This window comes from Anas acuta, chromosome 3 (assembly GCF_963932015.1).
Source record: "Anas acuta chromosome 3, bAnaAcu1.1, whole genome shotgun sequence".
Classification (NCBI taxonomy): domain Eukaryota; kingdom Metazoa; phylum Chordata; class Aves; order Anseriformes; family Anatidae; genus Anas; species Anas acuta.
In genome coordinates this window covers 8,232,075-8,248,779 of record NC_088981.1, presented here as the reverse complement: position 1 = coordinate 8,248,779, position 16,705 = coordinate 8,232,075, and the positions used below count along the sequence as shown (strand labels likewise).

Below are 16,705 nucleotides of genomic sequence, written 5' to 3'. Positions count from 1 at the left end.
ACGGTGGCTGCTGGGAGAGCTGACGTCCATCCTAGCACTGTGATATTCATCACGAGACGAGGCGAGTTACATAAAAATGACTAAGCTAATAAAAAGGCTCTCCTGGTTAAAAGCTGAGTGATTACAGCTGCTACACCAGATTGGGAATGACAGAAGCATCTCGTAAAAGAGTCACTGCATGCACACCTACATCAAGAAAGCGAGAAGAAAGGCTGAGCTATTTGTAAATCTACCAGGGAGAAAGGCATCCAGAAGGGGATCAGTAAGTCTGTTAGTCTGCTCATACAGCTCTTCAGTTAACTCTTCCAGTCTCCAAAAGGCTGCATCAATTTTAAGGATCCTCCCTCCTATGATCCTCCCAACCCATAAGCATGCTTTCAAGCCGTTCCTGACCAATGTAGTCTCTTCTCAGACTTCAAATACCTGCCTACAGGCTTACATACCTCTGTACAGGCTGGCACACACACAGCTTGCAGATTTAAGCCTTCTTGAGAAGCACTAGGGGAGCAGATCTAACAGTGGAAAAATTTCTCCCATGCTGCAAGGAGGGAAGCAATAGGAGAAAAGAGAAGGGGCTGGTATGCTGTGGATGGAGGAAAGCAAGCAGAGAAGGAGGTCTGAATCAGGTGGATTGATGATGGGGATAGGAGATGGTGGGGCAGAAGGCACATAGGGAAGAGGTCAAAGGCTAGAAAGTGTAAAGAAAGCAACTATTAAGGAAGAAAAGTTAAAAAGTAGAGAAAGGGCAGTTTAAATGGACAGTGTGGTAAGATGAATATAGTGGGAGAGAGAAGAAAGAAAAAATGAGCACGAAGCATAGAAGGGGAAGAGGATACAGCTTGGGATGCAATGAGAAACACATGATTCGGAGGAATATGGGAGCGAGCTAAGAGGTATATGAGCAAATTCAATGCCTTCATCTTCTGCTCCTGTAACCTCACTGATTTCTGAGTTACAAAGAAAAATAAAAAAAAATAAAAAAATAAAGCACACGAGACTATCGCTCTGGGCCTAACCGCACCCCAGAGCACAAACATCAGCAGATGAAGACACTTAGACATTTCAACAACAAGTCAGGTGAGCTTACACCAAGAAGCTCGTATTTATGGCCATGGAACAACCTTGGAAATTTCCTCCCTTCTGATGACCTCACACAGCAACACAACCCCACACACCGTACATTGTTCTCGCCTGTTTACTTAGAAAACAGCAATTCAGAGTTCTCACATGGCACATGGAAAGTAGCACAGCAAAGCCTACGAGACAGGCTTTTCAAAAGTAACTAATGACACTGCAGGCTTAACTGGGGTTGCTGGTTCCCAAAGGCTGGGCTGCCTGCAGCTCTTTTCACGAAGGTGTCAACGAAGGTGTAACTGCAAACTTGATGAGTGACGTTTCAAATTATTGGACTCCCTTTTTTAAAGTTTTCTTGTTGAAAAATGAACTCTTCCTATTTCAAACCATTTTCTCTTCTCAAATCATCCCAAAAAGCAGCCTAACCCAACTCACGTTACGAACTGTTGATTCTGGTTACCATAACCGCTGCAGGGCTACCACACTGCACATTACTGCACCCAGGTTGCAACTCTGCTAAAATGCAACTAGAAGAAGATGCTTGAGTAGAAATTCTTATTATTAACCTTAATGACTAGAAAACACTGAACAGTCTGTGCTATTTTCCAACAAACAGATAAGCAATGGCAAATAAGTAAACTGGCATGACAACACCACATTGAAAGACTCCTCTCTATGAAGATCAAATCTGTTGAAAAAAAAATCAAGGTATCTTACCATGTATATATGTTAATGCATACATGCATACAGTATGTCACTTTTCTATAGCACATCAAATAGCAATACTATACCGGTATCCACTCAAGACATCCCCTTTCAAATACACATTTCCCACTGAAATGCATTCGGAGAACACTGAACTTGGTAAGCCAAGTGCTCAAAAGTAAGAAAATGTCCAGGTTACCTTAGCTATAAATCCTTGCATTGGTTCTCATTTCATATAGTCTTTAGTGTGGACTCCATACATTTTTTTCTACAGAGTGCTTTACTTTTTCAGTGGCCATGACTGAAAATGTTAAATGAGTGAACAACACTTCACTAACTCACTTTACCCTCCTTGTTCACCGTGTGCCCTACACCTTGTTTAAAATATACTATTTCAATATTTCTCTGAACACACAAATATTAACTTCTCCCAGGGCTCTTCACTATTGTGTCTAAGAGCTTCCAAACTACGTCTCCACAACCCCTTCCAACCGAGGAGCTTTTGCTATCCTTACGTTACAGCCAGCTGAAGCAGAGTGCCCATGACCTGTTTGCTCAGAGCACCCAGGACTTCAGAGGGGCTCACAGCACAGCTTTCCTTGACATGACTACAGCTGGGTGCATTCTAAGCTTCCATAAGCCCACCCCCAATAATCTTGGGTTGGAAATTAGAAATCAGAGAACCTGCCAACTTGAATATGTTGAATTCAAGGTACCATCCCTCAACACTTTAAAGGGGGAAAGAGACTTGGGCTCTGCAGAGCAGCATGAAGAGACAGCCCTTCCTTCTCTTGCAGGTTTCCATCTAATTCATTTTTCAGCTGCTCTAACAAATGAAATAAGGTCCCATGGATATCCAGCTGCCCGAGCTTTACAAGCCTGGCTCACCCTGAAAGCTCTGTCCCTGTCTCCTACCATTCATCTGGATTGTGTGGCATAGACACAGTCTTCATTACTCTCTGACTTCACATCACCATCTACCTCCGTGCCATCTACCTGGGGCATCTCTCCTCCGCGTGCCAGCACAGCAGCTCCTTCTTTTCTTCCCGTTTGGATTTCATCAGCAGGAGGAGTTTGAGTCTAAGAGAGAAAGTTTTGCTTTCCAATACTATGATCTGCATCAGAATGGACCCTGATCGCCAGGAGAGCAACAGTAAAAGACATTCATGCTGTGCTGTGCCCATGCGGACAATTTTTACTGACACTTACAAACTTTTCCAAACTTCAAGGCTCTCTAATGATCTTGTGCTATTAACACAACTTTAACTGTTTTGAACAGACTTTTCAAGGAGATGGAACCTTTTTCCCATAAGACATTTTGAACATGGATAAAGCAGTCACCCAATCTAATTCAGGGAAATGGTTGAATAGGCTCTTTTTTTTTTGAGGTTCAGAAAAAAAAATACCCTAAGGCAAAGAGCTGATGTGGAAAATTTCAGCTCAAACAATTAAATCCTAGCAAAGTTACAAAAACTTCAAAACTAGGGGCTTGTAATAAGAAAATGTTGGGCAACTTTATTTACAGTTATTTCTGTCTGAATAGCCAGTCATCTATAGCATCCCTCTAATGCTGCTTGGTATATGAAAAACCATTTAAAAAAAATAAATCCCAAGTTATATTTACCCTATACTATACTTATATAGGAAAAAATTATATACAAAACAATCCCAGCATTTTCTATGTCATTGTATTATCATTAGACAACTAAGATGTGTGTACATGTATGAATATATTTTGAAGAAAAAAAAAAATGTTTGTCAGTTTGGAGGGGAATTGTCCATGGAAAAAAAGGTCCAGCATGGACCCAAGATAGTTGAGAGAATGAAATGAGATGTGTAAAATCACTGTCTTCATTTTCTGATCGTGTGATCCCATTTATGTAAAAAGCTGAATCTGCCCCTCAGGACTAGCCTCTGAAAGATGTGAATCAGTAAAAACTCAAGCCTTTCTCTGTATCGTTATTTTTCAGTTACATTTACATTCTTAGTTGCCAGTACCGTCTCTAATGCACAATAGTTCGAATCACAAAACCCACATTGCAAAGGTTTGCATAAAAATTAATTAGCTTTCATCTCCAGAGAGTACGCATCCTTCCAGGTCACCACTGAGGCCACTGGAGGTGCAACCATAGCTGCTTCAACATAGGAGCTCATTCCCCGGCTCCACTTTCCCATCTCCCCAGCATAATCAACTTTCGTGATAAAAAGGAATTGTTCCATCAACTCTTTTACAAGACTGTCACAAGCAGCCTCATTCAGTGCACTACCACTTATGAAGCAGCAAGTAGTTGACATCACAGGCTTGGGGAATGCATTTACATTAACTGAAAAAAGAGAAGTAATCAAAAATAGCATAAATTACTCCACTATCATTTAACAAGTAACTTTTGTTTTTCATCCCATTAGAAACTGCAGTGCCAATCAAAGAAGGTGCTCCCAGACCTCTGCTTCCAGTGAAGTCTAAGGCATCTGTCTGCTGGCCGTAGCAGCAGGAGAAACACTCTTTTCAAGTGAACTGAGGGTACGCGACACATCACAGCACTGGGGCACTGAGCGTGGAAAAGAAATATTCTGCCAAGACCACTTGCAGAACCGTTTTCAAAACACATGGATGTGCACGTAAAAACACCACAAAAACATAAGCATGTACGGTAAATGTTAACTGTGTAAAAACTGCCATATTGGCCAGTATTTCTTACATCATTCAGCTGCTTATTGCGGGCTGGGATGATCGTATTCGTTAGCTGCTTGTTCCCTGCCTTTAAAGCTGCATCTCTTCTTGCTTGCTCAAGCAGAACTCTTGCTCGTTCTTTAAGTTCTTCCTGTCTTGACAACATTCGTTGCTTAAAAATAAAGAAATATAATTAACAGCACGGCAGCCTCAGGGTATTTAACATTTATACAGTAGTTAACAGCCAGGAGCCTTCCTATATAATAAAGGTCAGGAGTCACACGGACTGCAGCTTCATGAGGTGACAGCATTCTACAGAAATGAAAAGTAAAGATGATCAAAATGTAAAATAAAATAAAAAAACTCATAGGCCTTTATAATGCAAATAGACTTCCCTCCCCTTAAAACTTAATTTCTATCAACATTTAATGCCTTTAAACTGCAACCGTGGAAAAAAAATAATTGGCTTCATGGAAGCTAACTATGTTAAATATACCATGTGTTTACTTATTTACTTTAATATGTATGCAAATATAATGCTTTGTTGGCTACTTATATGGGTATCGCTCATTTATAACTTGAAATTGAACACAAAGAGGCTGGGTACAAAGTAAGACAATCTGCAAAAATATCTGCTTCTCCTTCATAGAGGTGAACGTCTACCAGAAAGTCCATGCTTTGTACACGCAAATGATTACACCGCAGAGCAGAAAGAACAGAAAGGGGACTTCTGCGAAATGAGCTCCCATACATATAAACTCCCACGTGCTGACTTCTTAGTCAGGCTGAGCCGTGAGGACTCTAGGAAAATGCATCTCTGGGCCTTCGGATGAGCTGGAAGCGATGCTGCAGGTTGTGCTCCTCCGACTATGTGGCAATGGAAACAGCTGAGACTCATCAATGACTACGTGTTCACAGTTAAGACTGAGACTCACATCTGAGATTTTATTACCATGTGCAAATGCACAGAAGATTAATAACAGGCAAAAGTCTTTAAAGCCATCTTGTCCTACAACCTTGCACATGCAAAGCTCTGCATGGAAGACATCCTGTATCTCCCTGCTGCATTACTCTGGGGGCCAAACTGTTCCTTTCTCGTCTAGTACACAAGGATAGAGAAAAAAAAAAAAAGTCATGAGTCTTCACCGATGAAAGGAAAGAAATTAGCTGGCTTTAGAACTAGTATTTGGCCATCACCTATCCATGGGCTGCTTCCCTTGCAATAAAATGAATCCTCGTGGTGCTTACTTGAGAAAAAATGTAAAAAGGTTTGAAGCAATCCATAACACTGGCTGTATTCTTCTTCTCTTATCACAGCTAATGGCACAAAGCCAAGCGAAGCCAAAACTAACGAATGTTCTTCACAGGAGTAAAATTATAAGCCTGGCTTGCGATTTTTGTAAACAGGGTTGATAACATTTCTAACATATTTTTGTGGTGATATTATTTACTGATAACGCTCAGCATTTATATAATATTCAACTTTCATCCTCACAACAAATCTGCAAGGTAGGTGGGCATATACTTTTTATCTTTATAGAAAGGAAAATGATATTGTGGTTAAGAAACATGCTCGAGGCCGCTACAAGAACAGCATCATTTAATATTCTGGAGTTTCTACCTCACCATCGTAGGCTACGTTCACAAGGCTGTGTGCTTTCTCAGATAGTATCTGGAAATATGGTTGGTATATTTCAAGGCATTGAAAAGTTGACATTTTTTGAGTATGGCTCAACGAATTGGTACATCTTTCTTTTTCAGTTTTTGCTACAGTATACATTAGTTGGAAGAGAAGCGTTGCCATACTCAGTGGCAAAAGCCTTGAAGCCATCTTCTTCAGACTGGTGGGGAATACATTTCTTCCTTTAGCTAGAGGAGACTGGAAAGGTTAACAGGAGGAAAATTCCTATAAACGCATTTTTTACATAATGACACTTTTCAGCATCACGTACTGGTCAAAATATTTATTGCCCAACAATAAAGGCACACAACCTACCTTGCCATCTATTCTGAAGATATGGTGTAAAATACAAACATGGAGAAAGGACTTGAACAGAATCTGCATGCTGACTCACAGGCACACAGAAAGTTTACGTTTCTTACCTGGGCTGTTTTTGCAGCTGGATCTGCATGATTTAAAGCTGTTCTGGCATCGTTGTCAGATTCAGATTCTGTTTGCCTTGGAGAAGCACACGTTTTCTTTGCAAGATCTGCATCCTTATTATAAAAGTACCCAAGGTTAGAAGTAGGTGATAAACTTGGCTTTGCGACAGGTGAACCAGGATCTAGCCTTGTGCTCTCTGTGGATCCCATATGCCCCAGCTTTTCCTGCTCTGAGAAACCAATGGTACTGTCTGAACTCTGGTGTCTTTTCTTGTCGTTATCTTCACCGACAACAGTGGGCGATGTGTCCTCCTTCTGATCGCTGACATGTGCCAAGTCACTCAAGTCTAACGTGTCAGCTTTCAGCAACTTCTTCTTCCCCAACACAGGCTGTGCTTGTGTTGTGTCCGTACTGCTACACTTCCCAACTTCTTCAGAGGCAGAAGTCCTTCCAGAGCTCTGCTGGGATTTTTGGGGGTCCGTGTCGCTTCGAGTCCTGCGAGAAGAAGGGGAAGCCGTGCTCGGGCTTAAATGGTCATCGGGAGTCTGATGCTCGCTCTCGGACTCGCCGACACCGCTGTCGTTGACAAACACGGAGTCGTCCTGAGAAGCAAAGTCTGCCAGACCACCGTCCGGCGGATGCAGCTCAGGCTCCCGCTTCAGGTCGTTCAGCTCTGCGTAGAATTTTTCCTGGTCAACAGAACTGTTTGTGTCCGTTTCATAGTTCCCCACTTTGTACGTGCTTTTACTACTGTTCTCCTCGATTTGGACCACGTTCAACTCTTGGCCGCAGAAATGCGCCCGTATTTGATAGAGATAGGTCATGACAGTCAGTTTGTCAGGTATCGCCAACAAAACCATGTCAGAAGGCTCCAGCAACCGCGATATTCCTAAACTGGCAAACCCATCGTACGCCTTTAAAAACAGAGAAAAGAAAGATTACAATACAGCACTTTCTTACAGATCATAGTATTTCAAGAAACACAAGTGGAAGCTTTAGTCAAAATAAGCAAACACAAACATATCCAAGATTACAGGAACAGTACAGGCTTGGCCCTATTACTTCTTATTTTTTTGGCTTCATTACAGTGGTACGGTAGTTAATCATTTTTTGTTGCACAGTCCAACCTGAACTCATCGATTTGCCCAGACAGATTCTAGATATCTCCCAGGGTATCTTCACAGCAATGCAAATCCAGAGAATATGAGCAGCAAAGACACTCAAACAGCATTGTTCCAAAAACTTCTAGCATCATCCCATACTGTAATAAAATCTTTTGTTACTTAAAGTAATGCCACTCTCATAAAGCTAAAAGATCTTCACAAACTGCACCTTCAACCCCCTTGTGTTTGCATTAAGGAAGCCTTCTGCTACCTACCATGGTTCTCACTCAAGTAGCAGGAAACAAGCAAATAAAAAAAAGTGCAAGAGTTGGAACAAGAAAAAAGCAACCGAGGATGGCTTTTTAAGATAAGGAACAAAGATAGAAGAAACACGACACTAATCCATCTTGGGTTTTATCACTGGTGATCAACATTCTCCCTTCTACTGGTCGTGTAATTGCAGTGATTTGTGTTGATGAAAAACTGTGTGTGTGCAGATAGCCACAGATGGTGCGATACAAGGCATAAATCACATTAATTCAGCAAACAAATGCATTTTAAAAAATTGTTGACGCTAAATTTATTAGAAAGAAAAAAAAAGGGGGGGGAATGTCATTCATATTTTACTTCCATTTCTAGAAGCTGAACAGTTTGAAAGCCTCCTGGCTTGTGAGGCCACATCTCATTATTTCTGCTTGCCCTTTAAGTGAGTGGGCTTGGTGCATCAGGTTTTTCTAGTTTTGAAGAATTAAAAGCCGTTTCTCAATTTACAATTAATTATTACTATCCTGGATTAACCCTGGAAGACAATATTGTGTTTCAAGGAAGCCTTTAAAAAGGCCTCCTGTTAGCGCAGACTCGCTCGGGCTTCTCTCCCCTGGCAGCTCTGCATCTCCTGCCCAGCCTCTTCCAAAGGCTTCGGACAGGCTAAGAGCTGTCCCGGCAGCATTTCCAGCAAAAACGGATGCTAAATTTAAGATAGGAAGAGAACTTAACCTTTTACAAGGAAATAATAATGCACACCACTGACTACAACTCTACCCCGGTTTTATACGGTTTCCTTTGTTTAGTTAGTTTTAGAAGGGAGGAGGAAAGAAAGAAAAGGGAAAGGAACTTCCATTTGATAGCCTCTTGGTTTTCCAGGCATTACCTTTCAGGCTAGCAAACGTCCAACACTGAGCTAGAACACGGGTCCAGTATGCTTGGGTCAAACTTGTCTGAGCATTTCTGGAGAAGTAATTTTTAGATCTCTCTAACAAACAATTCAGGCTTCAACTACACATACAAATTATCCGAGCAATTTAATTGTAAGCCCTGCTGGCTCTCCCTGTGCAAAATGACGCGGCCTAAAATCGTGGCTGGCCTTTGGCGGAGCATCATTTCTTGGGAAGGCTCATTATGGGATGGTCATGCCATTTACAAATGCTTAGACACAGGAGCAGCAGGGGAAGACGCGGACGTTGCTTTTACCGATACGGAGATTGAGGCAGAGCAGAAGAACGGGAAGATGAGGGACAGGACGAAACGGACAGATGGTGGATGGGTGAAGGGATGGCTGCCATCTACCTGGTCTTGAGACCCAGAGCAGGAGGAGCCGATGGCACTGGGCAGACGGGGAGCCAAGAGATGGAGGCACACAGAGACAGGACAGCGGCAGGGAGCAGCACGGGGCTTTGGGTGGGCAGCCCACGGCACTGGCAGGGGGTCCCCACCACCAGGCTGGCTGTGAAAGCAGAGCATGGACGAAAAGCAACACCAGGACGTTGTCCTGAGCTCAGTAAGTGGGTCAGTGCTAAGTGGGTGCCATAAATAACCTGTTAGCCCATGCTGCAAACAGTGGGAGTTACCATTTCAGGAATGAGAGGACCTCAGGTTGGGCTTAGCAGTCCGCAGCAGCCAAAGCCCATAGACGTGACTTGACCCAAACTCTTTTATACTCTTAATTTCTTATTTATATGCTAATAAAACTAAATCCCAGGAATATCTCCCAGGGTCTGCACAATGAAGGTGGGGACAAACTGTTGAGAAAGATGCTCAGGACGGGTAACACTGCAGCAGGAGGATTTAATCCAGAGCGCTGGATATCCTCCATGCAGCTGCAAAACCATTTGGGATTTTGATTTTGCCTGCTCCGTTCTTCTGGCAATGCTTGGGGTTAAACAGCAACCCCAGCGATGCCAGATACTCGTTTCCCATCCCCTCCTCCTGCCATTCTGGACAGCACACCTTCTGGCTCATCTGCTTTTGAAGTGCACGAGCTATCTAGATTGGCATGCAAATGTTTTACAGTCATTAGTGCTATAAATAGCCATCATATGCTCCGTACGTGTCCACACGGCAGCGTGCGACAGGTTCTCCTTCATTGTTGAATTGCTTCATTCAAGAAGCGGGGAGCTTCTTGACTTTCCAGTGCGTTTATACGTGCCCTGTGCTTCCAGCTGGTTTGTAACTAGTTTGTAGCATGGTATCTACAGAGCAGGATAAAGCGTTTTCCAAGTCAAATTGCGTTTTGTTATACGGAGGCATAACTAAGCCTTGATTTTGCAAATGCTCACACGCATGTTCAGCCGGGCTCCTGCCTGATCCTACTGAGTTCAACTCCTAGATATACCATTAAATGTGTGCTTCTGACTTTGTGGAATCAAATCACGGAGGTGAGCATCAATACCTCTAAGAAAAATACAGCTGCCGGCTTGAAGGTAAGGAGGACTTCCATTTTTAACTCAACGCTACCCCTATGACTCTACATTCTTCTGTTTAAATATATATTCTAAAGGGATTCGTTCCTTCCCGAACATTTTGTCAAGGCGATAGCTCGAGTTCAAATATATCGAGAAATTTCGGAGAAATGGTCAAAAAACTGCAAAAAACACCATCAACAGCATCACAAAAATTGAAAGTGCTCACAAAATATCCAAAAGATATTACCATTTCCAAACAATAACCCTTCAAACGAAACAAGCTTCTCTAACCAATGAAGTAATTAAAGCCAGAAGTTCATTACTAGACGCAGGCTGCTGTGCCCTTCCACTCCTCGTGCTTTCAGCCCCTTCAGATTTCAGCCAAGCTCGTAGTTCAGCAGCTCGTGTTTCTGAAGTGCAGGACGAGTTATTAGCAGTATGAAAAATTCCTGCTCCTGAGAAGGGACCACACTGCTGCTACGCTGAAATTGTAATGCACTCGTCATTAGGACTTACTAAGAATCAAATGGACGGAGGAAAAAAAATAAAAATAAAAATGATTCATGTTATTGGGAAGGTTATATGGGGATAGTCAGGTACGTACGAGATTTTAAGTAGAACCACAACTCTTTGGACCAGCTGAGAGCGTATCCCTGTAATGTTTTTCATTTTCTCAGAGATAATCCTGGTTTCTCTTTCGTTCCTGACCGAAATCTCCATATGCAATGAGCACAACGCACCAAAAATATATTTGAATTCTGACCGATGAAAATGTCATCTGGAGATTTTTTTATTATTATTTTTTAAGAGATATACTGCAGAAATTACAATACATACATAGAGGTATATACTCAGGACACCAAACCTATTTACCTGTCTCTTGATGAAGGCTTTTTTTTTTTTAAAAAAAAATTTAATAATTTCCTGACAAGCTGATTGACAGCCATCAATTGCGATCCATCAGCAGGAGCACCACAGGCACTATTCCAAGCATTTCCCAATTCTGTCCCGCACTGACATATTGGCCAGGATCAGATGTCACAGGTAAATGCCCTTTTTGATTCAGCACTGGTGGCAGCACCAACCTGGCAAACGACCGGTGTGCTTTATAAAGAAACCCCAACGATGGGCTTTTTGCAACTGTGTGTTTCAATGTGTAATTATACACAGGAATTGCACTGAATTAGTTGTTTCTTAAGATTGCTTCTTCCTTTTTCTTTTTTTTTTTTTTTTCCTAATACAAGCAACGTCATACACTTTTAAAAGCTACACTCTTCCAGGTTAACCTTTCATCTATGGTCACAGCCCCCTTTTACCTCCCTTCCTGGGAGGGGGGGGAAAAGAGAGATGCTTCAGACAAAGAAAATTGTCCTATTCACCCACAGATGTTATTTTAATTGGTTAGGAGGAATCGTTGTCACCCGTGTTACGTATCTGCATGGAATTTAGAGGGAGCCATTGTTGGCAGCGCCGCATTCACTCCAACCAAGGGCACGCGGGGTTATCAGGCAGAACTGTGTGAGACCAGGAAATAAATCTGCAGGAAGCAACTGAGATACTCAATGTAGCTGTCAGGCAGAGGGCTGCGAAGTGATGAAAGAAAAAAACTGCAGCAGAACAACAATCAGTACTTCTTCAGTGCTGGGAACTGGATCCGGTTAGAGAGATGGGCTAAAAAGTTCACCGTTTGCCATCACAGTTTCATAAAGAAAAGATGACTGATTGTGCCACCAATGTTTTCAATTAACAATCTAGTCTTTCTTTTTTTTTTTTTTTTTTTTAAATATAATCCGGCTTAATTAGCCCGTATAACCAACAAAACTTGAAGTACAAAAAACACATGGTCACAGAAAACACAGTGATGTCACGGATAATCCACTTAGGTCATCAGAAGCCCCTGTATTATTATGAAAAGGATATCATTGGCCAAATCACTCATTAGATAAGAGCAGTTCAGAGATACTTAATTATCTATAACACTTAAGCCCTATTTTAATGACAAGTAACTTCCTTGATAACGGGTAAGTGTTCAGATGCATTAAAATATAATTACCCTAAACACAAATGAATTTTAATAAAGCACTTTCAGAAAATCCACATACTTGCAATGCAATATTCTTTAGTTATACTTCCTATATAGTGTTGAACTTAATTAAATCATTCAAAATCTACTGTAGTTTCCTCCCAATTCAATTCAACATTTGTAAAGTGCTGTAAACATAAAATCAGAGCGCTGAGAAGTAAGCTCCTTGAAACACTTCACAATCCTCAGGAATAATTTTATTAGCAGAAAATCGCATGAAAATGATCATTTCTAAACATGAAAATGATAATTTCTAAACACGGCCAAACCGTAGCCATGTGGAAATCCCGAAGTCTGTAACGTGTCTAAAATGGTAAGCAGAAATAAAAAAATCTTCCGGTGATTCCCCAAACGTGTCTTCTTTCGGAGAAACTTTTCACATCTTTGCCTCACAACGGCATCGGAAGCGGTTTCAAACAGCTGCCCAGTAAAATGCTATTAACTGCTCTGCAAATAGTTTGGTTTATTTGCCGGGTATTGTCTCAACGCTTTTATCCTAAACTTTCCGTGTTGCATAAAAGCACAGGTTCCGCATGCGACACTTCTCTTGGCTGTGCAGTATCAAAGCAGTATAAAATTTCGCCCTTAAAAAAATAAAAATCACTATCAAGGCAACACTGACTGTGACCAATGCACGGAGCCCTACTAAAGCAACAGCAAGAGGAGTCTCATGCACGACAACCCGAGCACTGTTATATTGCTCTTTTCTTTTTTTAATTATGTGGATGGTCAGAAAATAAGAGAATTGCTCAAAAAATGCCGCCCAGCCCTTCTACCTGCTTTCCCAGTTAATGTAGGCCATAGAAATATTAAACCCTAATGCCAGCCTTGCACTTGTTGTGAATGTTAAAGACCATGACAAACCGGAGTCAATAATGCATCCGATTTGAGCCACAGGAGGCTGAATACCTTCTGTGAGCTGCAGTTATGACCTTACAAAACAACCTCACTTTCCCAAAATTAATAAAAACCTGCAGAGAAGCCAAAATTGAAGCTACGTCTTTTTTTTTCTTTTTTCTTTTTTTTTTTTTTTTTCCTGGCAGTTCTTACCTTTTTGTTGTTCTCTTTAATATCTTGAGGATTCAGGGACTTGTAGTCACTGAGGGGGAAAATGGCACAGTGGGTATGTACAGTATTTGATAAAAGCAGCAGTTTTAAAAACAAACCGAATCTAAAAATTTGACATGCAATAATATCATACAGTAACTAGCAATTTCACAGCAATTCAATCAACAAAACTAATAGCGTGGAAAATTAAAGGAATAAATAAATAAATAAACAAACAAGCCCCGATGACATGTTTCATTGCCTGGAGCTTTCCATCTAAAAAAGAAGTTAAGGCAGGGACTGGAGGCTGGCCTTGACAACCAAATTTACCATGGGGTAATCCGTCCTTGTCAGAGTACAAAGAGCTACAGGCTTATTTCTCTCATCTCATTTCAACACCAGCACAATTTTCATAATCATCTTGAAGTCAGTTCTTTGTATAAGATTAGGGAGAAGAAAAAACAAATCACATCGAGGGGAGAAACAATTGTTTAGGCAACAGGGGAGAGCAAAGAGGTCATAAAGTTTGAGCATTTGTAGATCTGTTTTCTTAGAAAGAAGGATTTTTTGTTTAAAAGAAAAGGGCAAAACAGTTCAGCACCTGAAACAAACACGGACCCGACTTTTATGGAAACTCATACATTGCGTATTTCTATGAGAGTCAGGTTATGCAGGCAGAAAATATACAACTTACATTAGATCTGGTCTAAAGTGATGTAGTATTGCACAAAACGACAGTCCGTTTCTCCACGATGTTGTAAAATTGGTGATTTTCACTCCCCTATAGTTTTTTGTAACTTCTTTGCACCACACGAGCAGGGACTGACTAGCGTTTGGCTTTCTCCCCAAAATGGGACTTGGTATTGGGCTTGGCTGCAAAAGAAAAAAGAGAAGATAAAAGAATTTAATGGAAGATGAGAATTAACATTAATTGACCTAACTGGATGATCTGTATCCTTTGATGTGAGGTTAGGTCCTTCACAGCTGTCAGTTTACAATGACTGTAACTTGCAAAAGACACAAATTGCAAGTTATTATCCCCAGTTGTCGCCCTTGGCGCTCGTCTCCGAAGGATGCAGATATACGGGATTCCAGATCGACACAGGAGAACAGGCCAAGGATTGTACCAGTGGCAACGCCGTGCTGAAACGCTTAAATCCTTAAAACCTTCTCCCGCACAGCCTGCGAGATACACACCCTTGGAAAGCTTTCCCCAAACGCCGTCACGTAAAGGCATCCCCACAAAACCCCTTCGCTCACAGAATCCTATCGGCGGTGGTTTCTACCAAGCATCATCGCCTACCGCCGACCATTCCCCCAAAAGGTGTTTTGTCACTTTCAGGAACAGCCTTGGGTAGCACAGGAAAAGAATCGCAAGGGAATACGATGCAAAAATAATGCTATGGCAGGCATTCGGCTTTTACCACAGAACTGGGGAGAGAACCCAGTAATTGCAGCTGAGGTTTTCAAGAAACACACCCTCATTTCACTACAAAAATAGGCACTTCTCAAAACTTCTGAGATGTAATTAAATAGAATGATTTGACTGACACAAATCCAAAGTCTGAATTAGAGGAGGAGGAAAAAAAAAAAAGAAAGAAAGAAAAAAGAGCCCACTCGTTTTTTCAATGGAATCTAATTAAAAGCATATATACACAAACATGCTACTTATGCACCTTATACACAGAGAGTCCCCAAATTAAGATAAAAATAGAGCAAGTAATTTATTATATCTCAGCCACTTAAGTTTAACAAGTAAATCCTTTTGGCCATATTACCTATTTGTGAAAGACCAAGGATGCCCCCACTTGACTAAAGTATGGCAGTGCTAAGCAATTAGCTGCCAGCGACAAACTGATTTATGGTTTCCCTGCTGCTGGGGGAAGAGCGTTTACAGAATGAGGAAAGTCGTTTTTCATTTGTCTTGACAGTCGGCCCTAAAAAGCTGTTTGATAAACACACCTACCATCAGATGGACGCACTGCCAACTCGTTTAGAGGGTGCAAAACGTATACTTTGAAGAGATTTTTAAAGAGCAGAACATATGCATACAGTACCTTGTTTGGAAAGTGTAGGCTTGTTGGTTGTTTTTTTTTTTTCTTAATCCTGTCAACGACTCAAATTGGTGTGAACAAATCCTTTAATGATGAGACAAATATCTCTAACTACACTGAATTAACATCTTACCAGGGATATACAAAATAGGGAAGAAGCAGCAATACACGATAAGCCTTCTGTTCTCCATGCATCAGATTTTAATCAGAATAACAAATATCATTTAGAAGCCTCCAGACAGTTACTCCAGATTCAGAGTGATGCAACAAAGATCAGGTTCTTCTTCTCCTTACGTACTTAAGCCAAAAAAATAAAAAGTAACCAGCCCCAAATTTAAGTTACAACAGTATTTAAAATCTTCCTGGAGCCTATATATATACATATATATATATATAGGTAATACATCTGGGAGAAAATAATTAAAATAGTGCTGTCAAGCTGTGGAAAACTGATATTTTAACAATTTTGTAAGTACAGAGCCACTTCTGTCAAACCAGCACTACTGCACTACTCACCAAACCTAATCAATGTCAGCTATAAAGTCTTAATACTTGTTGTTGAAGCTCTTCACAGAAATCTTAAATGTTCCAGTCACCATTTAAATACTTCTTAGTTAGCTTTGAAATGGCCTTAGGCAACCTTACCTTTCTAATGCCTTAATTGCACATCTAACGAATCTTTTCAGGTACTGATTTTAAAACCAGGTTTTAGCAAAGGACATCCCAAATTGTTAAATCAATACATTTAGCTGAATTTAGCGTTTTATTTACAAATTGTCCATTGATTAAATCCAGGCTACAATCCCTTAAAAGTTTAAAATTGCAGCTTTTTTTCCCAAAGCTGTACTTCCTTTTAGATTTTCTCAAAGTACTGTATGAATACGCAAGATTTCGGCACGTGCATAATGCAATTTAGTTTTCCCTTCTCTAGCAGATAAAGCAGAAATTATACACTGCTTTCTCTCCAGATTTAGCACGCCAAGTTTTCCAGATAAAGGTGAAGTTAATATTATGATAATGTTACGCTCTTATTCACCACCTGAGCGAAAGCCTTTGTTATTTAATCTATGATAAAAGCACTGAACCCAAGACACGCTGGAGATATTTTAATCAGGGCAAAACCGTGCACGAGCACCTGACATCGCTTCAGAAGGGTTAACAAAAGGGATTTTTTAGTTTTGTT

At 41.0% G+C, this 16,705-nt stretch overlaps 1 protein-coding gene across 13 annotated transcripts in view; it reads right to left on the bottom strand.

Moving 5' to 3' along the window:
- EHBP1 (EH domain binding protein 1) overlaps nucleotides 1–16,705 on the bottom strand; it is a 205,707-nt gene that overhangs the window by 64,986 nt on the left and 124,016 nt on the right. For all 13 annotated transcript variants that reach the window (XM_068675568.1, XM_068675569.1, XM_068675570.1 and 10 more), the window contains 4 exons: nucleotides 14,163–14,341; nucleotides 13,472–13,520; nucleotides 6,554–7,468; nucleotides 4,479–4,622 (listed from right to left, as the gene is read on the bottom strand). In XM_068675568.1, coding sequence (XP_068531669.1) covers nucleotides 4,479–4,622; nucleotides 6,554–7,468; nucleotides 13,472–13,520; nucleotides 14,163–14,341 — 1,287 coding nt within the window. The remainder of the gene's footprint in view (nucleotides 1–4,478; nucleotides 4,623–6,553; nucleotides 7,469–13,471; nucleotides 13,521–14,162; nucleotides 14,342–16,705) is intronic.